The sequence below is a fragment of the Vidua chalybeata genome, chromosome 19 (genome assembly GCF_026979565.1).
Source record: "Vidua chalybeata isolate OUT-0048 chromosome 19, bVidCha1 merged haplotype, whole genome shotgun sequence".
Taxonomy (NCBI): domain Eukaryota; kingdom Metazoa; phylum Chordata; class Aves; order Passeriformes; family Viduidae; genus Vidua; species Vidua chalybeata.
In genome coordinates this window covers 2182860-2208795 of record NC_071548.1, presented here as the reverse complement: position 1 = coordinate 2208795, position 25936 = coordinate 2182860, and the positions used below count along the sequence as shown (strand labels likewise).

Genomic DNA, 25936 nt, shown 5'->3' with positions numbered 1-25936 from the left:
CCTGCCCAACCCACAGCATGCTTTTGCCTGCAAAAAAAAAAAATACTTTGAGCTTTTTCTTCCATTACAAGTGCAAAACCCAAACTAGAAGCTCTGCTGGGCCACGGGGGAATATTTAAATTTTAGCCTGTTTTTGTGAAATGGGTAGTAAGTAAATAAATTCCATGCTAGGTCAATACAGAAGCACTGAGAAGTGTCTTAACTAAACAGAAGCAAAATCAAATGTAAAGAGTCGTCTTCTATGAGTCAACTTGTCTTGGCTTACAGTCCACAAGTGCATGGTTAAATAAAGACAAATTATAATTTACCTTTACTGTGTGTCTTGAATATTTTTTAAATTGTTAATTAATAATAATAATAACGTGAGTTGAGATCTGTGGGAAGGGACTGTGATGCCCATTGATGCTGAGCCCCAGTGCAGTCAGTGAAGTATTGTTTTTTTTTGCCAGCACTGACTTTGATGTTAGCAGTAAAGCAAGCTACCTTCATATTTGGCTTGGGGGTTTCACACAAGCATATCTGCCTCCAGATTTCTGAGACCCTGCAGAGGAATGCACCCAAAAACCTACCAAATATATATGAAATGCAATTAATTGGTTAAAGAGACGTGGCTCAGTTAGCCAGAGCATGGTGCTAATAAATGAAGGTTGTGGGTTTGGTCCCTGCATGGGCCATTCACCCAAGAGCTGGACTCCAGCATCCTTGTGGGCCCCTTCCAACTCAGAATGTTCTGTGATTCTGTGAAAATCACCAGCTGCTTCTTCTAACTGCTCTCTGCTTTGCCTGCTGGCTCTTGTGGAGCTGCTGTGCAGTGCCTCATTCTTCCCCTCTGCCACACAGAGGACCCAGACACATAACTTGAGGGCAGAAAATTCACACATGAAAGAGCAGTGCCCAGTGGTTAGCAGATTTGTGAATCCAATCCAAAACACTCAGTCTCTTGACAAATTTTCCAAAATAAAATGACTTTGGAGTTAAGCACATTGAAAAATAAAGAAAAAAGCCCAATGCTATAAAATGCATTAAATAGAAAAAGCATCTTTAATTAGATAGGAAATGAACAAAAGTCTTTTAACTCCATTTATTTTGAACATTAGGAGGAAAAAAAAGCCCTTCTGTGCAGGGATTATTTTGGTAGCTCCAGTAGGGACAGGAACTAATCTGGATCAGGATTGCACTGCTGGAATGCCATCTACTGGAAGCAACTACGTTTACCAAGGTAAAAGTGTGACATTACAAATTTCTCTGCAGCTTAGTCATGATTAGAAGTGAGAGTGGGGATTAGAAGTGAGTGGGGGGATGACTTTTTTTACAAAGAGAAGGCTTGTTGAGAGATAATGCACTGTCTGATCCAGCAAAGGCAGAGTCTTGTCTGGGAGTACCACATGGAGCCTTCACGCCTGGTGCTTGGAAAATCAGAAGGCTACTTGTAACCCTGTGGTAAAACAGTGGTCATGGCTTTTAGGAACAGATTCCACACTGGCCCAGATTTTACATCCCACACAGTTTTCCCTAGAGGCTGTTCCAGTCAAGCTAAAGCCTTGTACTCTGGGTGCAATCTAGCACTGGCAGACCAACACCAACAAGTTCTGTCCTCCCTTATCAGCCACGTGTTAATTAGACCATTTAGGCAGTGTGGGGAAGGAATAACCAGCAGTTTCCTTGAGAGAGATGACCCAGCAGACAAATGCAGACAATTCTTGACTCTGAAGAAGGGCTGTGAGCAAAAAGAAGCACTGCAGCCCTGGGAGACACCCAAGGCCAGGGCTAGGAGCCATTTGGTCCAGTGGAACGTGTCCCCTGCAGGGAGCTGGCACAAAGACCCTTCCAACCCAAACCATTCTGTGGTTCTGTGGAATTTAGTAGTGAACAGCGAGGCAGGAGAAAACCACTTGTTAAAACTGAAATGATGTAGTAAAAGGAAAAACAGTTACAAGATCCAAGCTCTACTGCCCAACGGAACCAGAGAGGGTTTTCACAGAAGTGGTGAAACATTTCCTACCAGAGGAAAAGTGGAAACCCGTGGTGTTTGGGGGAAGCAAGTTCACTTCTGTTTGGCAGAATGAGAAATGACATGATGTGTCAGAGAACTACACACCCTGGGACGTTGTGTTAGTCAAGAAACACAGCTTCTGAGAATATCCTGAAGCAGACAATTTTTGTGATCACACTGAAGAATGAATTGTTGGTCCCTCTTCCATGAATTCAGTAGCTCTCTAAGGTGAAAGGAGCTGCTTTCCAGTTTGAACATACATCATCAGCCAAACGTCAGGGTTTTATGTACCAGCACAATCCCTCACGACTGTGCTCATATTATTTTCATTTTAGTACCTCAGCATGGTGTCATGTGTAGTTCTATTTTTGGAGCTAAATGCTCCATAGTTTCATTGTCTAAACTATGAGAATGAGGCAGATCAAGCCAGTGGACCTCTGGGTCTGCTTACTGTGCAGAAACCTCTCCTGGTCTTAAGGATCTGTAGCACCTGCCCTTTGTCACACAGCTACTGGTGCTAACTCACATCTTTATAAATAGGTTTGGAGTTTATTTTGGCTTTAACTGCAATAAATCTGTGATGCTGAGCAGCTCCAAACCCAGTTTCTGCCCTGAATAACCTGAAGCTGTGCAGGCTGCACAGGCCAAGGATGAAGGTGCACAGACAGGGATGAAGAACAGCAACAGAACATCTCCCCCCTCAATGCCACAAGAAGAAACCCCAAAAACTTCTCCCAAAGTGGTCCTGAAAAAAAGCAGAACTGGAAGTCACATCTGCAGAAGGGTAGGACAGACCCACACAGTTTTAACTCCTCCTTTTTGGATTCACTTTAGCCAATGGCAGGCAGGAAACACCTTGCAGACAGTCTGCAAACCCTCCATAACTTTTCTATGCTTCTCCACTGCATCTCCATAGATTCTCAGCAAGGTTTGTGGCCTGTCCATGGCTCTCCAAAGGGTAAAGATTGGTTGGCCCTGTGACTCAGAGGGAGGGCAATCAGCCCTGCTTTGGAAACAGGTTCCAAAGGTTTTCTTTAACAGCCCAAACCTCCCATCTGCCTGGAGCACTGTGCTCTGAGCATCACCTCACCAGCCAGGAGCAGAAAACTGTCAGGGGTGTCGCACCTCATGCCCCCTTTCTGGCTAAAATCTTCCCCCATTTGTGAGGAATTGGCAAAGTTTTTATAGCATTTCATTTCTTGATACTGTGTGTGGTAGAAAGAAGCCCAAAGGAATGGTCAAGGGAGTGTGGGGGTTTGGGCACACAAGGAGGGAACTTCACTCACAATGCCCTGAGACTGGTGTGAACCATCCAGAACTTCTGAAGTAGAAGGAGTGTGTGAATGAGAGTGCAATGAAAATATTTTCCCTTCTGTTCCACAGAGGATGTGCAGCACTAGATTGTGTTTCACTGGAAAGAGGAGGTCTCACCTCTGCATCAGTTCACAGAAGTGACTCAGAGCAGCCCTGACCTCCTGCAGACCAAAGGCTGTGGACTCTCCTTATTCAACACAGAAGCTTCTTCATCTTTGTGCTCCCACATTTTGGTCCACTGAGCCCTGCAGTACTGAATCCTGCATGGGTCACCTGTACCAGTGTCAGCTCAAAATGCCCAAACCACCAGCCCATGCACGAGCCCTCTGAACTGCGACCCGGTGACCTCACACTCCTCCATGGGCCTCCCAGGACTGTGGCTTTTACTTCCCTCCTTATACCTAATAAAAAGAGACAAAAAAAAAGCAGATAGAACTGACCAATGCAAATCTCTCTGCACCTGCATCAAACATGAGAGTCAAGCACACAAGTGCACAGGCAGCACATGAACTTGGTCAGCAGAAGCTGAGGTGTAGGAACTGAAATCCACTTCCATCCCACAGGCAGTTCAGTAAAAGAGAGACTGGGGCTGCCAAACAGCTTTTGACCTCAGTCTTGAAAGACACACCATGGAGACAGGCACCATCCAGGAGTTCCTGAATTGTTCTGTCCATGCTGAATGGAGAGGTGCTTGTCACCACCTCTACAGCCCAGGAAAAGCTGCTGACAAGAGCTCTCACTTGATCTTTCAAAATGATCACTGGGATATCTACCCATGTCCTTCCTTTTGCAAACACCATGTGACAAAAGTGAGCCCTTCACTGCAGGCTTAGCAGTGATAATAATGCTATTTCCAGCACTTTCTGAGACATGCTTTGTTTTTCTAGGTTTTAGGCCACTTCACCAAGGCAGGCTCCTATACCACCCTTTAGCTAGAGCATCCTGTATCAGAGGGGAATTGTCACTGAAACATTTTAACTGTATGAGAAAAACCATGTAATAAAAATGCTTGACATCTCTTTGGTGTCTCCAGAGATGACTTTTTGAGCTGCAGTTCATAAGTCTGGTTGGAGTAGGAGCTGACCATAGCTGGTGTGGCATGAATAAAACCCCTCAACTCAGAGACCTTTCAAGAAAATGACCTCTTTCAACCACACGAAATTTCAGGATTGCTCCAGACCTTTTGTTGCAGGTGGCATTTCACTAATGATGCTTGTGATTATAAGAATATAAGGACTTTAATTAGGATCAAGATAACATGAAAGCAGAAGTTCTTCTTTCCAGGAGATAAAATGCTGTTTAGTAAATGGGAAGGACCTTAGGTAAAAGACAAGAAAAGGCTGGAAATAAGAACAGGCCACATTACGCTGGCCTCAGCTGTGAAAACAAGGTGGCAGTAAGCCACACAAACACTGGTGTCACAAGTACATAACTCATTTTTAATGTGATGGGCAAGGTAGCTGGAGTGCTATTGTTTGACTAATGCAAGAAGTATTGCAGCTGCAGCCCATCAGAGAATTTCTTCAGCATAATGAAATATTTTCTTGCTGAATCTACCACCCACACACAACTGAAAACCCCTCCTACAGACACTGAGTAACTCGTTAACCACGTAGTGGCTGTGCATTCTGGGCACTCTGCCTTGTGCTTTGCCATGGCAAGCAGGGATGTCTCTGGATGTTGCACAAGGCAGATGCCAGGCACCCAGTAATGTCACTGGTGCAGACTCAACCTTCCTGTGGCAAGGCCATGCTCAGAAAACCCTGAGTACACTGAATTTTTCGTGGGCTTCATTGTGCAGGTTGTATCCAGCTCAGAGGCCCTTACAATAGTTTTGGGATTTAACCTGCTTCAAAGGATGATAAATGTGAAGTGTTTATCTGGTGGGATATCAAGTGGAGACAGACAGGAATGTGCTGTTTGTCACCTCTGCACATCTGTTTGTTCCAGGGTCACCCCAATTTCTTCATTACTGATTTTCCTAACATTCTTCTTCCATGTAAGAACACTGTCTCATTTATATTCTATTTCTTTCTAGTTAAGAACCAATTCCTTGTGTTTTTTTCCTGTAAAGACAATGAAAATTAGACCACACAACAACACACAGTGGAAATACTGTTACGGTCAGATAAGATCACAAAATCACAAAATAGTCTGAGAGTTGGAAGGGACCCAGAAGGATTATGGAGTCAGACCCTTAGATGAATGGCCCATATGGGGATCAAACCCACAGCCCTGGCATTTTTAGCACCCTGCTCTGACCAACTGAGCTCATCTCAGGGTCAAGATGTACAACAAAGGCAGATAATCCCACTGGAAACAATGGTGACAGTAACAGTAATGCCTCACAAGAAGGGAGGCATCTCTGTATTTTGAAGGCTCAGAAGAATCAAGATTTTACTTGACCCTAAAATCCCACTTCCCCTCCCCAGGAATGTGAGTGGATACTTGTGTTACCACTTCTGAATAGTTCAAGCACTAAGAGCAATAAAACAAATTAACCCCAAAACAGAATTCTGCACTGAGTCAGAGAAGATGCACCACCAGGCATGTTCAGAAAGACAGGCTGCTGAACAGACAGGTCACCCAACACCTCCTGTCTTTAGGAGGAGGGCACAGAACTGCACACAGGGCTCATCTGGGGAGCAGCACAGAGCTCCACCACACCAAATCTTGTACAGCTTTAGCTTGCTGACCTTCCTCAAAGGCTGTGTCCCCCCATACTCCCATCCCAGCAGATCCTGTGGTGTGGAGCCCACCCTCTGCTGCTGCCTGGTGACACTCCTGGCTGATCCTGCCTTTCCCTGGAGAGCTCAAGGGCAGGACAGTCCACGGAGGGGCAGGACCTGCCCCAAAACACAGTGGGAAGATTCAGCACAGCTGCAAATGAAAAGCACAAATGAAATGCTCCTCTGAACTCATATTAAGAGTCTTTGACTCAGACAACCAGAAGAAGCAATCCAGCAGATGAGTGACAAGAGCCTGGTTAGACATGATGATTGTAAAAATCGGGGAAGTACAAAGACACCAAATAAAGAAAAACTTCCATTGAGTCCCAGGCATTTGTCAGTTTCTACATTGATAAATACTTTTCATGTCGTTTAGGCTTTACAGACTGAAACAAACAGGGCTGACAGGGATTTCAGGAAGTCACACTGCCCCTGCTCTACACCCGAGAAAGCCAACCATGAATTTTCATGGTTTTGCATAACCTGCTCCGGTGCTACAGACTCCCAGGCAACTCTGTACTCCCACACTTCACTTCCAACAGAGCTTGGAAGGGTTAGCTGTCCTGGTGGCAACTGAAATGTGTTCTAGTGATGAAAACTGAAATTGAAATCTTCTAGTGATGACAGGCACTGCAAACAGCCTTCTCCCAAATGGCATTCGATGCACTTTAAGCCTGCTTTCACGACCCTGCACACATCTTTGCTTTCTAAGGGCAGACATCCCCAATCTCTCAGCATTTACCCACAGGCTATGTTTTCCACATCTTCCATCACTTCTTCTACTCTCTTCTGGGCTTTATCCAGCTGACTCACATATTTCCTGAAGTATAGAGTCCAAACAAGATAAAATATTCCAGCTGAGGCATTATAATTTCCTTGTAAAGTTGCAGGCTTACTTCATGCCTCACAGACAACACTCCTATTTATACAATGGAAAATGCTGGCTGGTTTGTACTAGCACAACACTGCTGGCTCTCACTCAACTTCAGATCCTCCAGAGCCCTAATGTCTTCATCTGTAAACTGTTCCATTGCCTGTCTTTGCCACTTAATTATTTCTGATGAAATCTCTGATCTTAAATGAATCTTTACTGAACAGCATCCTCCTATTCCAGGGTGATTGTGAATTCTGAGCCTGTTCTGTGCAGGAGAGAACACCGTGTTCCCTCCCAGCTCCAGTTAAAAGTTATTTTTTGAGTAAGTGCTCTCAATGTCAACATGCCATTCATCACTGGAAATACTGCCTAGAATGGATTCTCGGGCAGATCACTGCAGGATTCCCTTCAGTACAAACCCCCTTGGACAAGGGACCATTGATGACCACGCTCTGAGGATGAGCTGGCAAACAGTTTTGCAGCAGCTCATTGCAATTTAACTATGGCCCCTGCTTTGTTTTCCCTTTGGTCAGCTTTCAAATTGCCTTTGCTGCTCTTAGGATCTGTTTGCCCATCAGTGAAATGCCTTCCCTCACACAGCTCCCCTACCCCCAGACCCTGCCTGGTTGCTGGGTAAATGTTTAGCCACAGTCCCATACCTCCTCTCACCACAGCCTTTCAATGATGGAAGTGCTTAACTGGGCTTTGGATTAGTCTGGTGAAGAGATTCTCATCTAAACAGAACTTGAACAAGTGATCCCTAAAACAAGGCTCAACACAGAAACCCCACTTCTACCCTCTCTTACATGCTGTTATTCTGAGAACCACACAACACTGTAATGGTTGAGAGCACAGCCACAGGTGGTTTGGGCATTCTCCTGAGAAAGACTGGTTGGAAGCGACCTCTGGAAGTTTTCAGCCCAGCTATTCTGAGCAGGATCACTGCTAACAACAGATCAGCCACAGCTCTGTCCAGCCAGTTTCTGAGATTTTCCAAGGACGAAGATTCCCCCGCCTCCCTGCTCAGCCTGTGCCAAAGTTATCCTCCCTTCCTAGAGGAATCAGAAATCTCCTGATTTCTGGCCTGAGCTCCCAAGCAGGATATGGCAATTGGCCCTTGTTATATTACTTGCAACTTTTGGGAGGGAAGTACAAAACTGCCTGACATTATGGAGAAATTTAGTTGCAGTCCCCCATCTTTCTGAGGCAGGGTCCCTGCGACAAGAGCTCTTCCACAAAGGAAACAGGCTCTGCCTCTTACTGGTTTCACCTGGCCAGTGATGGCTCAGAAATGAGTATCATCACCTCCTCCCCTGCACTTGAACTGCAGTGGGGATGGGGTATCTAACTCCTGCTCATCTCCTCAGCTGTGCAGGGGATGCTGCCCACCAGCAAGAGAAAACTGTGCTTGGAGATGGAGGCAGGGTTAAATGGAAATGCACCTTCTGGAGAGAGGGTCCTATAGGATGTGAGTGCATCAAACTCCACTAAGTAATGATTTGGCAAAGTTCTGGGCCAAAAGCTTCTTGAAATAAAATACATCAGCCCCTGAACAGTCCATGAGGTGCCCATGGCTCTCCTTTGTGAGATAAAGGAATGCCAGAGGTCACTCCTGATGGCTGCAACTTCCCTGTGAACAAGGTTAGCTCCTGCTGTCCTCTCCTTCATGTCACTCTGGCATTCTCTTTGCTAAAGAAATGTGGATTTGCTGGTCACAAGACCCTGTTTTGCAATGCTGCTGTGAGCTCATGATGAGAAGAGCAGGTTGACACAGAGTCTTGGGTAAACTGGAGGTGGTACAAGTTTGACAGGTCTTGAGCAGGTGATAAGATCATGAGTTAGGTCTGCTTCTCAACATGACAGTGACTAGAACACACCAATACAGACTGAAAGCTTTGTCTGTGTTGTCCCATTACATGTGTTTGTCTTTCCTTGTCTCCATGGACAAGCTGAGTCTGAGCAGTTCACTGTTTCTGTTTTCCCCAATGCTGCTTTAGTGATATCTGATGCTCTATCAAACTACTTTACAGGTATGTGTATATACAGACATAAATATCTCCAGGCAAAGGACACAGGGAATGTGGTAAAAATTGCATCTTTAACAGTGTTTCATATTCCAAAACATTTATGACAGGGGCATTTCTACTTTACATTCTCTGTCTTTTGCCAACGTTTCAGATGTCTTCTGATGATCAGAATTAAGATGATAGAGTATCATAATCTTCTTCTATTTTCTTTCACATGGGTGTCAGGATCATATTAATTACTTTGGCTCTGCAGCTACTTTTGTTATCAAAATCAACTGGCAAGATGATTTCCTGAAACACATCTGTGCTGGTATGGTGAAACATGTACTGGAAAGCCACCCCCACTTACCATTTGTGAAGGTGTTCACGTAGTACCTGCGACCCTGGGGAGACATGTAGCTCTGCCAGCCAGGGGGAAGGTGGCCGTTCAAGGTGTCTTCTCCTGGCTGAGGAGTTGCCTTTCGGGGTTTCTGCTGAGAAAAGAAAAGAAAAAAAACAACAAAACAACTTATTAAGTCAGTATCTAGATAATGTAAAGTCTAACCAGACACACAGCTGGAAGGAAATGACGTGGCTTGGCATTCTACAGATTCCAATATACCCAAAGAATTTCAGTCCATTTCTCCCTTCATCTGTGCTAGCTTCATCCAGAACAGGAAGCAACACTGCCCTGGAGAAATCACCCTTTGGGACAGAAATGAACCCCTCTGTATTTAATGTCCCAAGAGCACTTGGAGCTGTCCAAGAAAATTACTCTGAGCCGTAAAATGCAAAGCATGAAATGATCAAGTGTCTGGGAAAGAGAGGCAGGCACCTGGCCCTCCTTTACCTTCCCATGGATATACCAGTGGGTCAAAGCACTGATCGTGGAGGTGCTGTCACAATTTATTTTACAGAGGCACCATCACCTGAACCACAAAACCAGACTCTCTCCCAGTAAACTCCATTGGATGGCACAGAGTACTGGAACAAATCCCGGGACAGCTCCTCCACCACGGGATCAATGGTCCCCTGTTACTGTTTGCAAAGCACACTGAGGAAAAGTAAACTGTGCAGTGTGGGAGTGCACCAGCTCCGGAAGGACACGGCAGCAGGTTGGCTCCCTCGTATTCCCTTCACAGATATCTGGCCTTGAAAATAACAAAGATACACCAGACTGTCTGTGCTGTGCATGAAAACCTCATAAAGAGGAATTTGGGGTAATCCAGCCCTGAGTTCTGTTTCAGAAGATCCAGATTTCACACATTTTTGCTGCATGCTCACCGTTTCTGTACCCAACACCTTCTTTCCCTTCTGGAACTGAAGTCCCTCCATTCCCACTACCCTTCCTCCTCAATTTGATCCTACAGTGATTCCATGTGCCAAGCAGGTCACCATTAAGCTCAGATCACTTTAGGGGCCCAGGGTATTCCTCCACTTTGCACAATCAGCACCAGAGCCCTGCAAGGACAGATATTAGTGGTTTGCATAAGGGAAGCTCCGAATTGCCCCAACATCCTTTCAGTCACATTTTCAGTGTGCTTCATGTGTCTCTGCTGGACTGCAGGAGGAGCAGAGGTCTTTCACAGGTGAGTGCCACACCGTATTCTGAAACAAAGGCTATGCCAAGAGACAGAAGAGGATGGTAACAGTAAACACCAGCAAATGTTGGATGGAAACAGTATAAAAAGCAAAGTTAACCCAGTGTTTCAGCTGTAGTCCCTGCCAAAATGTGCATCACTTCAAAAAGCATACAAACATCATGTTTTGCAGTTGCTAATTCTGTTTTTTGGTTACTAATATTTCTACTTTTTCTTCTGATTTTGCCAATCAAGAAGTGCTGTGAGCACTGCAGTCTCTATCAATGACAGTCAAGAGGGAATCTCAGCACTGCCAAATGCTGAAGTTCTTGCACACAGTGGGGAAACAGTTTGCTTGTATGTGCGTGTATTGTGGTTTAACTCCAGCCAGCAACTCAGCACTACACAGCCGCCCACTCCCTGCCTCCCACCCCTGGGATAGGGAGGAGAATCAGAAAAAAAAATAAAATTCGTGAGAGAAGAACAGTTTAATCACTGAAATAAAGTAAAAGATAATGATAACTATAATGATGATGATAACAAAGAAACAGGAGGAAACAAAAAGAGAGAGGAATAAAACCCAAAAAAGACAAGTGATGCACAGTACAATTGAACACCCATACCCAGCCCTTCTCTGAGCAGCATTCAGCCCCTCCTAGCCAACTCCCCCAGTTTATACACTGGGCATGACGTTCTGTGGTGTGGAATATCCTTTTGGACAGTGTGGTCAGCTGTCCTGGCCTTGCTCCCTCCTGGCTCCTTCTGCAGCTCCTTGCTGGCACAGCACAGGACACTGATGAGTCCTCCACTTAGGGCTGGCATCGCTGAGCTAAACTAAATCAGGCTGTTATCAACATTATTCTCCTACTGAATCCAAACTTGGCACTGTACCAGCTGCTAGGAAGAAAACTAACAGTACCTCAGCTGAAACCAAGACAGCATGGAGTATGTGTGGATCTCTTCCCTTTGTTTTAGACAGGAATTTGACTCAGCTCACTATCAGGCAGGACTCATCCCCCCATGGAGACTGCAGAGGAAGATCCACTGAATGCAAGGAGCACTGCTGTGTTAGAGCCCCCAACTGGTCCCAGTGCAATCCCCTCCCTACAACACTTGGGCTCTGACTCCTACAGCAGCTTTTGGGGGAAAGAGGAACTGAAAAGCCATAGGGGAGGAACTGAAGAAAAACCAAAACTTGACTTCATACAGGTTTCCTAACCACCCTCCCCTCACAGAATCACAGAATCACCAACTGGTTTGGATTGGAAGGGACCTTAAAGATCATCTCATTCATCCCCCTGCCATGGCAGGGACACCTTCCACTATCCCAAGCTCCAAGCCCTGTCCAGCCTGGTCTGGGACACTTCCAGGGATCCAGGGGCAGCCACAGCTTCTCTGGGCAGCCTGTGCCAGGGCCTCACCACTTCCACAGTAAAGAATTTCTTCTTAATGTCTTGACCTCAACCTACTCTCTCTCAGTTTGAAGCCATTCCCCCTTGCCATATCACTACAAGCCCTATTCTCCTCATGTAGGAGCCCAGGATGCTCTGGCATAGATAGTGTGGGATGATGAGATCTGGGATAGATGCACATGGGCCTGGGCATTATAATGCACAACAGATTAAGTACCTCTTAGTTTAGGCACACTCAGCAAGCCATCCTTTCAGAAATGAGAGTGCCAGAGAGGCCATCGTGGGTAGCACATCGTCCCCTTTCTGCCAAAACAGGAGATCTGAGGAAAAGGAGAGATCTTCTTGCTCTATTTTTCTCAGCAGACATAAGCCTGTTCCAGCCAGGCCATCTGCAGTCCCTTCTTCTTTTGTCAGCACAGTTAAACCAGGACCATGTTTGAACACCTCTGTGGGAGAAGTTTTGGTTACTGTGGCATGTGATGACAGGCAATCCTGCTGCTGGGACACAGCAAGGATGGGGCCATGGGACTGCACAGGGAGCACAGGCAACTGGCAGACAGTGTTCCAAGAAGCCAGCTCCACATCTGGCACAGCTCCACATCTGGCACAGCAGCCACAGACAGGCTTCAGAGCTCTCCCAAACCCAGCTGCCACCAGGGCACCCCTGTTCCCAGCCACATGGAACAAGGAAAGCACTTAGAGGTACCCATGTGTAGATGCACCTCTTCCTTAGATCAGCAAGACTGGACTGTTACTTTGATTTCTTGTTCCTGTTTTAGGGGAATTATTGCCAGGATAATTTCTGAGAACAGTAAATCACAACAGAGGATGTCTGCGTGGAGAGGAGGTTCCCTGTCAGCAGAGAGCATTGCAAACCACCAAAGAGAGAGCAGCAGGCAGGGACTGGGAGTGAAGAAAAGCTCAGCTTGAAAAGAATCTGCCAGTCATGAGGATAAGTATCAAGGCTTACCAGGGAGCTGTGCACTTCTTGTGGTTCCTCCATGAAGATTAAGTGCCTCTTTCTAGGAGTTCTGCTGTATTCCAATAAAGAGAAAAAGCCAGGACCCTGACACCCCTGCCCCAGCTCAGGCTGGGTGGGCTTGCAGTCCCTTCTGCTTTCTAAACCTTCCAACTCCCACAGCGCCTTTGAGCTCAGAAACGTTCAGGCCACTCCCCTCACTGTCACTGCTGGAAGTGTCACCAGCTGCTGTCCCCATGGTGGTGGGCAGGCAAATCTGGACCCAGAAAGGATGTCTGCAACACATGCTCGAGGAAACAGGAAACCTGAACAATGTGAGCAGTGAACGTGTGACCCCAGTGAAATCCTCCTCCATCTGTATTGGATGCCTGGAAAAGGGATCAAAGTGTCTCACAAAACATTAAAATCCAACAGCACAAGCACTTCTCTCCCACGAGATTTCCTAGGATCAGAATTCTGTGTAGCAGGGGAACATTGAAGAGCCAGCCACCCAACAGGTCTGCTTCTACAGACAAGGGATGTTTTTTGTCTGCTGCCTGCAGAAACACAGGGATGGAATTCTCCTGATAAATGCACAGCAGAGAGGAAACAGAAATGAGCAGCAAATGCAGAAAGGGCACTGGTGCTCTTCAGCACCAAAGAGAGATGAGAGAGAGAGATAGCAAAGGCAAGCATGTGGAATAACAACAGATCTATGGGTTTAACTCCCCTAATCCAGGAGAGCAGCACTGACAAGAGGCAGAAGGATTTGCTGTTTAGGTCAGAGCACACAAACCTGACCGTTCTCTGTGCTTCTTCCCTTGCACCCATGGGCACTGGGCCAGCAATGCCAAGAAGAGGACAACCTGTGTGGGCCAGAGAGCCACCCCACAGCACCACAACCCTGACCAGGAAATACTGCTCCATCTGAGTGCTGCTATACACTGATGGTCTAGAGGCATGTCTGAAGAGAAGGACACCTGGGTCAGACATCCTGGATGCTTCACGTGAAGAAGAGCAGCAGCCTGTCAGAGCTCTGACACTTTCTGTCTGGCTGGGCCAGCTCAGAACAGGGCAGCACAGCCAGCAGGGAAGTGGTGAGTGCCTCTCTCACTCCACCTCTTCTGACTGTTCTCTTTTTCTTTTCTTTCTTGGTCTTCTTGATCAAGTTAGCAGCAGTCCAACTCATTCTGTTCCTTTGGAAAAGCCCTTGGCATCGTGATTCTGTTCCAGTGGTGGGAAAAAAGCCAAAGAGAGTTTTATGTAGCAAAGTGGGGCTAACAGGGAGTAACACACATCAGTTCAATCCATGATGACTTGACCCTGAGGCAAGTTCTGCCTTGCTCAATAGAGGAAAATGACTTCCCATTTTCAAACTGCAGGAAATCCCCATTCTCCTTCAAAGAGGGATCCTGGGAGGAAACATCTGTGTGTTGACAAGCCTGAGCTCCCTGAAGATGTATGGGCTTGCACAGTGCTCCAGCGGAGCTCAGTCCAGGGGCAATTCCCAACACACAACCCCAGGGAAAGGAAAGAAAAACAATCCCAAACCCACAAGTTCAAGCCTACAGCAACCTGATCTAACTCTGAACAAGGGGCTGGACCAGAGACCTTCAAAAGTCCCTTCCAATTTAAATTCTCCTGTGATTTTATGATCCTGTTTCAGCAGAGCATGCAGCCTTGGAGCAAACGAAGAGGAGCCTCTGGCTGTGGGACAGGGCTGGAGGGCAGATCAGCACACTCACCTGCTGCTGCCACCTGTCCAGTCCCACCTGCAGACCCAGCAGCACCAGGAAAGTCCACAGTGCCCAAACAAGCAGCTGCCCTGCAGTGCTGGAGGATCACTGGTGACAGAAAGATGGGCAAACTATGGAGGGGAATCTCTCTGCAAGGAGCAATGCAAGGACACAGCATGAATCTGCCCCTGCAGCAGCCTCTGTCCTGTGGGGAACAGCTTGTTCTGCACTGACAATACTGAGCTTTATCTTTCTGTCCAACTGCAGTTTGTGTGACCACTGAGCTTGGAAAGGGTGTGTGTCAGTCCTGGTGCAGAAAAGGCAGAAGCACAGAATCATGGAATGGTTTGGGCTGGAAAGGACCTCAAAGCTCATCTCATTCCACCCCCCCTGCCATGGCAGGGACACTTTCCACTAGCCCAGGCTGCTCCAAGCCCCACCTAACCTGGCCTTGGACACTTCCAGGGATGGGGCAGACACAGCTTCTCTAGGCAGCCTGTGCCAGGGCTTGCCCACCATCAGAGTGAAGAATTTCTTCCTAAAAGCTCATCAAAACCTGCTCTGTGTCACTGCAGGCCCTTGTCCAAAACCCCTCTCTAGCTGTCCTGGAGCCCTTTTAGGTACAGGAGGGTGCTGTATGGAGCAGTTAAAGCAGTGGGGTCTGTGTTTGGTGCCTGTACCAGCCTGTGCCCTGCCTCAGGAGAAGGCCTGGGGCACCCACAAACCCCTCAGCCCTACCCACAGCCTCGCTCTGCCTCGTACTTTGAGTCATTCTGTATTTTGTTCATTTTTATGCAATCTTCCTTGCTCAACATTTGGTTTCCATGGAGTCACATACACTGTGTGAAACACATTTATATATAGAAAGTGGAACGGGTCATATGATCTGTCCTGGTTGTCAGGGCAACCAGCACAGCTCCCCTCGGGCCGAACAGGATGGCACGTTCTGCTGGGGACAAGTCACCCTCCCTGGGTGGCCCTGCCCGTGCCACTGCCCTGCAGCCCTGCTGTGCCATTCCTCTGCTCCGGGCGCCAGCCTCCTGTGCCACCAGCCCTCGTCCCCCAGGGGACAGTCCCTTTCCTGTGCTGAGTTGGAGCATCTCAGCGTGCTGAGCTTGAAGCTGTGGGCTGAACTGTGCCCACATTCCAGCTGAGCTGGGCAGCTCGCATTTTTCCCAGTTTTAAAAACCTCCTTGCGCTAGTGAGTTTCCTCTGTGCCATGCCACTCTGCCTCACTCCTGCCTAAGTATCTCCTGTATCTCCGTGCAGCTGCTGTTTCCTTGGATGCCATCTCTGCCACCTTCCCACCAGCTGATGGTGGCTGTGGCCAGGAGGAACAGGTGGCCAAGTCTCCCATATCTCTGCACTCCGCTCTGTCTCGTTTGGCTCTGGAACACAGCGTGCATGCCTCCCAACCCAGCTCTGCCTGCTCTCCAACCAGATCCACAGCTGCCAAAAGCCTCCCTTCTCACCCACCCAGGTCCCTGGCTGTGGCACAGGCATGTGCCCAGGACTTTGCTTTAATGTAATGTACGTGAAAAGCACTGTGTTAGCAGAGAATGAGCCTTCTGGGACTAGGATATTTTTCTCCATCAGTACCATAAATGAGGGAGAAACAAGCTGTTTCTGAAGGATACATGACCCGGGGAGACAGAGTGGGTGATGTTTTCTGCCTCAGTGCTGTGTGAGAGACCAAAATATGTGGGAAGAGAAATGCTCTGACCTGTGAATCCCACCCTGACCCCTTCAAAATAGGGGCTGTCAAGCCAAAAATGAAAAATCTGAGTAACTCCAGTGCAGCTCAGCCTTCTCCCTTCCTTCCCAACATGTGCCTGGTGCACAGAGCCATGTGCCAGACTGGGAGAAGTCACAGCACTAAGCTGCAGCTGAGCCTGGCCCCCGTGGTGGGTGACGTGGGGCTCCTGGCACCAGGTCTGGTCCAGATCCTACCACAGACGATGCTCACTCCCTGGCAAAGCAGCAGCTCAGGGAGTGCTTGGCTACAGCAATCAGTGGGTTTTGGCTGAGGAGGGAAGCTGGGCAGGTGTAAGAAGTAGGAAGCATAAGAAAGATGGCAGAATTGAGATTCAGTGTGGAATCTGAGGATTGAGATTCGCAGTGTGGCCCTGGTTTGAAGAGGGTGGTTAGCAAAGAGACAATAAAAAGGCTTTGACAGCAGGGATTTGGGGAGTGGCAAGTGAGCAGGAGGGTGAGAGCAGCCTGCAAAGGACAGCCCAGCTGTCAGCCTTCTCTGCCTCTGGCTCTGCCTGAGCTCTGCTCCCTCTCCTGTGCTCCTTTCTCTGGGTGCTCTCAGGGGGTGACAGCATTCAGCACTTCGTGACAAGGGTGCAGAGATCTGGCACTGAAAGAGCAACCAAGGAGGGGTAAATCAAGTACCACCCTCTCACCAGGTGCCAAGGAGCCTGGACAGCCAGATGGGAGTAGTGTCTGCTCTGAGAAAGCCCATCTAGAACACAGTGACCACAATGCACCCACAGGGAGCTCAGGGATCACCCCCAGGGAAAACACACAGTTGTTTTTCCCTTCTATGCTAACAGAGAAGTCACTCTACGGACAAATCTGTCCAATTCCCTTTGAGCAGCCCCTCTCCTGTATCCAGCTGAGCCATGCATGGACAGGTGATGGCCAGACTGACACTGGACAGGAAAAATGCTGTGGCCACAGTGGGCAGCCACAAGGATGCAGCTTTTACAGCACGGCCTTGGAAAGCCAAGGAGGTGTCCTGTAGACAGACTGCTGCCATATTAGAAAAGAATTCTTCACCAAAAGGGTGGTCAGGCATTAGGAGAGGTTGTCAAGGCAAGTTGTAGAATCACTGCCCCTGGAAGTGCTCAGACAATGAGCAGATGTGGTGTTCAGGGACACGGCTCAGTGCTGGACTTGGCAGCGCTGGGTTAGTGGCTGGACTTGGTGATCTCACAGGGCTTTTCCATCCTTGGGGAATCTGTGATTCTGTGAAGGGCCCAGCTCCACACACAACGGAGCAGAGAGGATCGGGAACAGCACACAGAGGGACAATGATGGGAGCTGAGATAACCTAATCCCACAAACACAGCCCTCTGTGCAGTCACCCTCATGGTGAGAGCCATCAGGCCCCTGGTCTGAGGTGGAAATCATCACAGTGAGTCACAGGAAAGGTTCTCTAGACCACTGAGAGACAGAGGGATGCAGGGAAAGAGGTATTATACAAGACAAGGGATGGTTAGGGGTAGATGGTTAGAGAAGAAACAAGGATGGGGGAAGGGATGAAACCAATGAAAGGTAAGAGGATTCAAGGAACCAGTTAAATAGGCAGCTGGTGATGACATTTGTCTGTCCATGCCCTGACTGATGACTGCAGTCTGTCCTGTCTAAGAAACAGGTACTGAAGAGAAAAGGGGCAGATCTTGGCATCAACACGTGGCCTTGGACACCCCTGTGGGAAGTCAGCACATGAACCACCCAGAAGTTAAAAGTCCAGTGAAAGAATGCCAGGAAGGACTGGGCTGATACCTCTTACCCATTCCCAAGCATGTCCGTGACCAGCTGCCTCCCTGAAACATGGAGCAAACCCTCCCAGCAGCCCATAAAAGCCCAGGGATGCCTTTGTTCGAGGTCTCTCCCCAGGGCTGTTTCTAGCACTGTACCACTCAGTTACTAAGTTTTCTTCTTCCCAAAATTGGATGCCTGAGACTCTGCTACGGGAAACCTGGAGCAGAGAAGTTTTTTACAAGCCTCACCCTTCTCAGGAGGGATGTGCCACTCCGTCTCTGACACCAGCATCTGGTATGAGGCAGAGCACCAGGGCCAAGTACTCTGAAGGGCTGTGTTGTTCTGGGCATCCGGGGACAACAGGGCCATTGTTGAGCAAACCTTGTACTGTCAGAGCCACCCCCAGAAGCACAGAGAGTCACAAGCCCAGACCAAGCCAGCTGCTGCATTACTGCTTGTCTCCAGTTTGAAATGACCTGCTGTGGGGACAAATCCCTCCCTGAGTGACTGCAGAGCGTGGCACACCAGCTAGATGGTCAGAGGCCCGAGAGGCAGCCAGGGAGCTGGGGGCATGCTGCCTGCTCCAGGTGCTCTGCCCTGGAAGGGTGACTGCAAGCAGTTAAAAAAAGAAACTTCCCACAGACTTAAATTTGCTGTCTGACCCCTCTCCCTGGGCCGTGGCATGAAAAAAGGGGGGTAGAAAAGTCACCCTCAGCAGGCTTGAGGGCAAACAAAGAGCTGGGCAGCACGGCTGCCTTCTGGAATTCTTGTGCCTGTGAGTGCAGCTGGGCTTGGAGGAATGGAACATCTGGGAATAAAGCCAAATGTTTAATGTGGGGCCTCCAGCCTGTGCACTGCAGGAAGCTCAGCCTGGCTGAACGCTCTCTCTACCTGCGCTGCAATCTTCCTGCAGCATCCTCTGCAATTCCAGCAGCTGGATGCAATTCTGAACAATGCAATTCCAGCATGCTCTCTCCCATCTGTTGCTAGGGTATGCCTTCATGGGCTTCATTTCTCACACATCACTGGGGTTTTAACAAGCCCCATTCTATTTTAACAAGCCCCATTCTATTGCTGGGTTCTGCAGTTTCCCAGACACAATAAAAATCACTTGATAACAACTAATAATTAGTGTCCTTTCAGGAAGGAAGGGATTTTCCCTTAAAATACAGAAACTCCCTCCCACATCCACACTCAAGTATGCATAGCAGAGCTAAGGCACAGCAACCTCAAACCTTGCTGCAGTCATCTGCCAAAAACATGGACTTACAGAAATATTTTGGAGCAAGTAACGTGTCTATAAGTTAGAAAAGCAAGTAAAAGCATCATAGATAAGCATCTTGTCGGATCTCCAGAGTTAGAGTATTCTTCCCATGAGAAATTAATAAAAGAACATTCTGTGAGTGTCCAAAGAATAATCCCTGTTAGTTGTCTGTATTTATCACAGAATCACAGAATGCTTCGGGTTGGAAGGGACATCAAAGCTCATCCCACTCCAACTCACTGCCATGGGCAGGGACACCTTCCACCAGACCAGACTGCTCCAAGCCCTGCCCAGCCTGGCCTTGGACACTTCCAGGGATAGGGCATTACTTTAACTATAAAAAAGCCTTTGACTAAACTTTTCTCTTTCAGGAAGAATGTTGGACAAGGTGCCTGAGAACCTTATGTTTAATGATCAGCATTTCTGATAATTTTATTATGAGCACTATCTAAAAACCCATGAAATTAAAGCAAAATTGCAATAGTTAGCTCAGATTCTGTTCCTGGCCCCAGGCCTTAAGCAATCTTTTGGCACATTATAGCTACACTTTCCTCTGCTTTAAAATGAAATTTGCTTCCTCCTGTTGCTGTGGTTGGGCAGATCCCTGCCTTACGACTTTTCCAAGCAGCAACCTTTTACTTACAAACACACTCAATTTTTCTTGAATGGTGTTTCCCTGCAGAGGAAATCTGTTCCCCGGATTAAATGGCCCTCCATGACCAAAACTTTGGGAACCTCAGATGCAGAGAAAGCAGTGAAATGGCCAAGATACAAAGTGCTGCCAGATGCACATTCCTGCGCCCTCCCTTGTAATCTCTCTCAGGCGTGGGGAATGTGACTGTTGTGCCTGTAACCCCGCAGCACAATGCACTCACACAGACACACCACCTCTATTTTCTCATTTCTGCTGCTGCTACAAATCTTAATAAACCAGCAAACAAACAAACAACAAAATAAGGCACGGGAGGAAGGCCATTCTGACCACTTGGCACGCCTGAACGAGGCTGCAGGAGCCGTAGCTCACCCTGCCTGTGCTGTGGCCAGACAGACGGACAGACAAGCAGCCAGGCAGACAAACAGGGAGATGCACAGGCAGCTCTGAGAGCAGGGCCATGTGCCCACGCCTGCTGGCAGGACAGGGTGGCACAGGAAGGCCAAGGGACTTTGGGGGCAGTGCAGAATGCTTGGTGCTGCTGGCAGCTGGGACACAGGCTGCAGGCAGGCTCAGCAGGCAGGGAGAGCCCCACTGACACCAATTACTGCACCTGCAGCATTCTTCCAGGGCCCCTTCTCCGACTCTGCCAGTGTGGGGCTGCATCTGTACCCTGACAGAAGACTGAGATGTCCCTCAGGAAAATCTCCTTCACCAGGCTCAGCGACTCTGGGGGCTGCTCACGTATCTCTGCCTGCCTGCCTCAATCCTGTCCCACAGCAAGGTCTGGACAGCCACATCAGAGCTGTTTGCTGGGCTGAGATCAAGGCCAGCCCGTGTGTGACATCCAGGTAATGCAGCACCCTGAGAAGCTCCTGGTGGGCAGAGCAGCAGAGGGTCTCCAGTGCTCTGCAGGAGCTGACTGGTCCCCTCTTCCCTGTGCTCCTGGAAAGAACTGAGCTGGCTCTCATCAATCCATCAGCACCAGCAGCTCTCTGCAGCTGCTGTCCTTTCTCCAGCACTCCTGCACAGTGGTTCTGCTCCTTTTGGCCTTTCTGATTTGGAGGAGGACACAAGCAGAGGACACCTGTGTGTTTCTCCCACATGCAAAGGTAGGACTGTAATGTGAGCAGCCATTCCACCAGACCAGGCAGCCCTTGGTGAAGTGAATACCTCTTATCTATGGCTGAAATTAAAGGGTTTGTTCACATTTAGCTTCTAATTAGTGGCCTACCTCTGAGGTAAAAAACCTGTTTCTGGTCCTCACAGCTGCTGCTCCTGGCCCTCTACACACTGAAGGGAGCTCAGATCTCCTTTTCCTGGTTTAGCTCTCTTTAATGAAACTCCACCATACAAACATTTCATCTGAGAAGAAGAATATCCAGATCATCACATTTGTGCAGTGGAATTCATTCAGTCCTGGTCCATATGCAAGAATAACATTTAAGGCAGCACACTGCCAGTGGTTGGGAAGGACTGCAGGGGTGAGGGATGGCAAAGGCAGACCTCAAGGAAAGGGCTGGGACACAGCAGTGGCAGCTGAGCAGGAGACCTGCTGCTGGGACATGACCAACTGCTGATGGGTCAGATGCATGCAAGAAAAAACAATGGAGCAGACAGAAACACCCAGGAAATATCAATTCAATATTCAGCCTGGAAAAAGTGCAAGTAGGAGAAAACAGCCCCCCAAAAAAGCCAGCAGGGGGAAATCCCTGGAAACTGTTATTGATGGATTTTAATTTGCCCTGTGCAGTAACTGAGCACCCTCAGAAGAACACAATGAATATCACTGGGTCCTCTTCACCCCCTCTTTTTTCCCAGTCAGTCTCCTATCTCACTGGATAAAGATGATGAATAAACTGGCCATTTTAAAATTGCCTGGCACCTCAATCCCTGGGACTGTCCTGCCCAGAGGATGCATTTCCAGACACTGTGACCTGCTGCATACTCCAGATTCATCAAACCATACTCTCGAAGCAGATAAAGACAATTCATTGGTTTGATTGCTCTACACCTAGCAAGTTAATCTTGTTTATGGAACTGGGCATTGCAGTATCTGTCTTCCTCCTATGTCCATTACAGCATATAATTACCTGCTACTGCATCAGTGAATTTGAATAATTGTAATATGGAAACATCAGAAGTCATTGGGACTGGGAAGCCTTTGTGCTCAGCACTAGGCATGTAAGAGAAGGAACCTTTTAGACTGCTTTTAAATTTAAAAAAGCTGCCAGTTATTCCTATGACAAGTACAGAAGTGTAGGCGTAAAAGTAGATAAAATCAGCAGAAAAACATTAACAGTAGCAGGAAATACTTTATAAATGTGTATTAAGAGGAACACCAAGTAAAAGAACCAGTGGAAGCTCAGCAGAGGAGAGCTACCCATGAATGACCATGTTCAGGATATTCAACAAGATGTAATTTATTAATGAAGTCCTCCATCATCAAGTGTCTGCCACAGTTAATACCAGCAACAAAGATTTCAGCCTGCAATAGGGAAAGAATAACCTGGAGAACACTGAGATTGATAGACTTTTGAAGAACTGGCTCATAAATCCCAGAGCATTTGCTAATCTTCTCTGAGAATCCATGGAAATTCTAGTCCAAAAGAGAGTAAAAACCAGAGAGCTAGAAAAAAATGACCTGAACAGAAGAAAGAGAAAAAAAGTAGCTTAATACAGGGCAGAAATAATGAATGAAAGGGGAGTGTCTTGGATATGCCATCAATCTGCTGAAAAGAAAAAGGGGGGTTTATTTTCCCATCCCTCACAGGAGAGAGAAAAATGAATTTAACTTGCAGAAGGGAAGGTCAGGATGAAGGTGGTATCAAAGCCACAATAAAGGCTGAACTTCTTTAAAAAATATCAAATAACTATTGCTAAGAAATGATGTAGGTATTATTCAGCCTTTCTGAAGCAAAGGAGTGAGCCTGAGGCTGGAGTATGAGGTACACATATGTATCCTCAGCAACTGTTCTCAAAGATTACACCATGCTGACATTCCACTGGGAGATGGCTTGGAATGGACATGTTTGATATGAAAATAGAAATATGATTTAAAGTATGACATCATGTATTAAAAAGAACATAAAATCTAACAGAAATAATCTCATAATCTAATAAGAAAATGCTACTTAGGAAAAAGATCAACACTTGGAGCTGAAAGTTAAGAATTGGGGTGGGGATGGTACAATCTTTCTGATGGCATTCACAATGAAATTTTTAATAATACCAGCACAGCAAAGGTGCTGTCTGGCCACCCTGCACTACCTGGACATCATCACCTCAAAGACTCATAAAGAAATCATTCCTAGCCTTTAAACCCTCTCCAAAGGAACTTCTGCAAGCTTTTGCGTGTGAATTACAGTAGTATTTGCAGCTGAGGTATTTTAAAGCCTGGGATTGCAAAAAAAAAAGTTAAACCTAGGGAAAACAAGAAAGTTCTGTTGAGTCTGATGATTATATTCCACTACTTTAGATGGGATTTTTAAGTCCATGGGGGTTTTAAGTCATATGCTTTCGTGAAAAAGGTAGAACTGATTTTTTTAATCTACACTTAACGTAAAAATAAATGGTCATAAATTTCCAGATCACAAGCTGCTACCCTGTGAAGAGCAGGAAAAAACCAGTATTGCAGCACAGCCTCTGGTACAGCTAATCCAGGAGTCATGGAAACACTTTTTGGATATTACCCAGAGCACCAAACTCCTTCAGGGTCCCTTCTGTCAGGAGCTTGTCCTGCTCAGGGCACTTCACTGTTTGTGCTACTTCCCTTCTGAGACTTCCAGTGAAGTGCTGGGGAACCTCTCTGTGACACCTGTGGTGCTGCACCCAGCTGCCCGAACACTTGTGCTGGGCTCAGACAGATGCAAGGTGGGGGGAAAAAAAAAAAAAAAATCTGGGAAAATTTAATTCAAACCCAAGAGCTGCTTTCTGGGCTGTAAAAGTCATATTTGCACCTTCCCTGCTGTGCTGCAGCAGCCTTGTTTGTGGAGGAGGGAATGGGGAGGCTGAGCACAGCCCTGCATTTGCAGGCAGGTCCCACCTCCTGGACACCAAACCTTGGCCTCACGCCTGGGAAAGAAGCAGGAGGATGCAGAACAGATGCTGAATTCAAACTCCAGATTGATAACAACACCCTCAGGCTCCTGCTCTCTGACTTAGCAAGGGAAGAACAGCTTGGCAAGACATGAAAACTACATCTCAGTGCAGTTCCTTGTGGGGATTGCCATACAGCCTGTTTGAGCATACCCACAGGCAGAGCTGCTCCATGCTCTTGCCTCCACTCAGGACTGCAGACCTCAGCTGAGCAGGTGCTCACAGTTCTCTGATCACCAGGGAGAAAAAGAACCCAGCTCCTCCAGCCTGGACATCTGAAAAAGCACTGGGAGAGCCTGACCTCAGGAGTTTCTCTTCCTCAGTTGGCTCTAAAGGAATCAAGAGTGTTCTGTCCTTTTGAAATAAGGATGAACTTGTTCTTGTCTGCAGGACTGAGAAGTTCCTGCCCCAAGGCTACTCACCTGTCCATGCTGGAACACAACAGCACAAACAATCCTTGAAGCTTATGAGAAACCTGCCGTGTCCCTGGACACCCTGTGCTGGCACTTCTGATGGCCCCCTGGGGCAGCAGGACGGTCACAGCACGCACAGCAGCTCCTGAGGAAGTGTGTGGTGCTCGACTCCACGCAGAGAAGAAAAAACTGCAGCCATGTCTGTCAGTTTCTGCCCTTCAGCTGCTCACCTGGCACAGGAGGTTGGCTAATCCTCCTCTCCTGGAGACTATAAATGAGCCAGTGGGCACCAAACACACACAGCCCCCATCAGGCACGGAGGAGCCCTCGCTCACCCCATGCCAGGAGTTTTCCACTGGAGAGCTCTGGGCAGCTCCTGCCAGGCATAAACCAACACTCACCCACTCTGGAGAAATCAGCATCTCCTGCATCATCTGTACAGAAGGGCTGGACTCCTCTGTCAGGAGGTGGCCCCGTCAGTGACCAGCTGAGCTCTGGCTCTGGTGCCATCTGTAACACCTTCCCACCCGTGTGCTCCAACTGCTCCAGCCCCCACCCAGAGCAGCACGGGACACACTCAGCATTCCTGGAGACCAGGCTGCTGCAGCCACAGGGGAACAGGGCAGGCACTGGCTGACAGCAGGCTCTGGCCCCTCTGCCCACCCTCAACGTCCACTCTGAACAGGTCCTGCTGCTCGGTGGCCACAGGAGCTCACGCCACACAGAAGCCACCCTGGGAAAGTGCCAGCCCTGAGAGCAGCACCAGTGCATGGAGGGAGGCTCAAGAGGGCCTTCCTGGGGCTGCTGCTGAGAGCAGATGGGGTTAAGGAGGCACCAGAGGGTTGAAGGGGAGACCAGAGCAGCTCAGCTCTCCAGCGTTGCCATGTCTTCACCTGCCACAGCCCAAACATCCTCCTCACAACTCTAAATATTTCTGTGCCTGCTGCTGAACTGGAACAGTCAAAGCTTCCCCAACAGCTGGGATCTGCAGGATGGCTGTGCCTGTGCACATCTGCAGCCCTCACAGAGCAGTGTCTGCCTCCCCCACCCTCACTGCTGCTTCAGAGGGGTCAGCAGTGCAGTGCTGCTCTTGCTGCAGCAGCTCTGTGCTGTTCATTCCACGTTCCTGTAATTGACTGGATTAAGGGGGAAAAGTTGGTAGGATTACAGAAGGAATTTTTTTGGTGAGTTTTGCACAGCTGCAGGATCTCACCATGTGAAGAAAAATAATACCTGTTTTATTTGAGGGAAATCTGAGAGGTTATCTTGGTTTTGGCCTCCCTCTAGGAGGTGTCTTGCATGCTTAAACATATTGAATCTAGTGCCTAATTAATCACACTCTGCTACACAATGGCAGCACACTTCAGTGAATTATTTTCTTCAGAATAACATTGTTTAATAATATAGAGAACTGA

The 25936-nt window shown here is 47.8% G+C and overlaps 1 protein-coding gene across 3 annotated transcripts in view; it reads right to left on the bottom strand.

The window, feature by feature from the left end:
* Positions 1 to 25936, bottom strand: part of GAS7 (growth arrest specific 7) — an 80881-nt gene that overhangs the window by 40970 nt on the left and 13975 nt on the right. For 2 of the 3 annotated variants that reach the window (XM_053960211.1, XM_053960212.1), the window contains exon 2: positions 9287 to 9410. In XM_053960211.1, coding sequence (XP_053816186.1) covers positions 9287 to 9410 — 124 coding nt within the window. Of the gene's footprint in view, positions 1 to 9286; positions 9411 to 10200; positions 10285 to 25936 lie in introns of those variants that run through there. The other variant, XM_053960213.1, reaches the window with a different exon arrangement.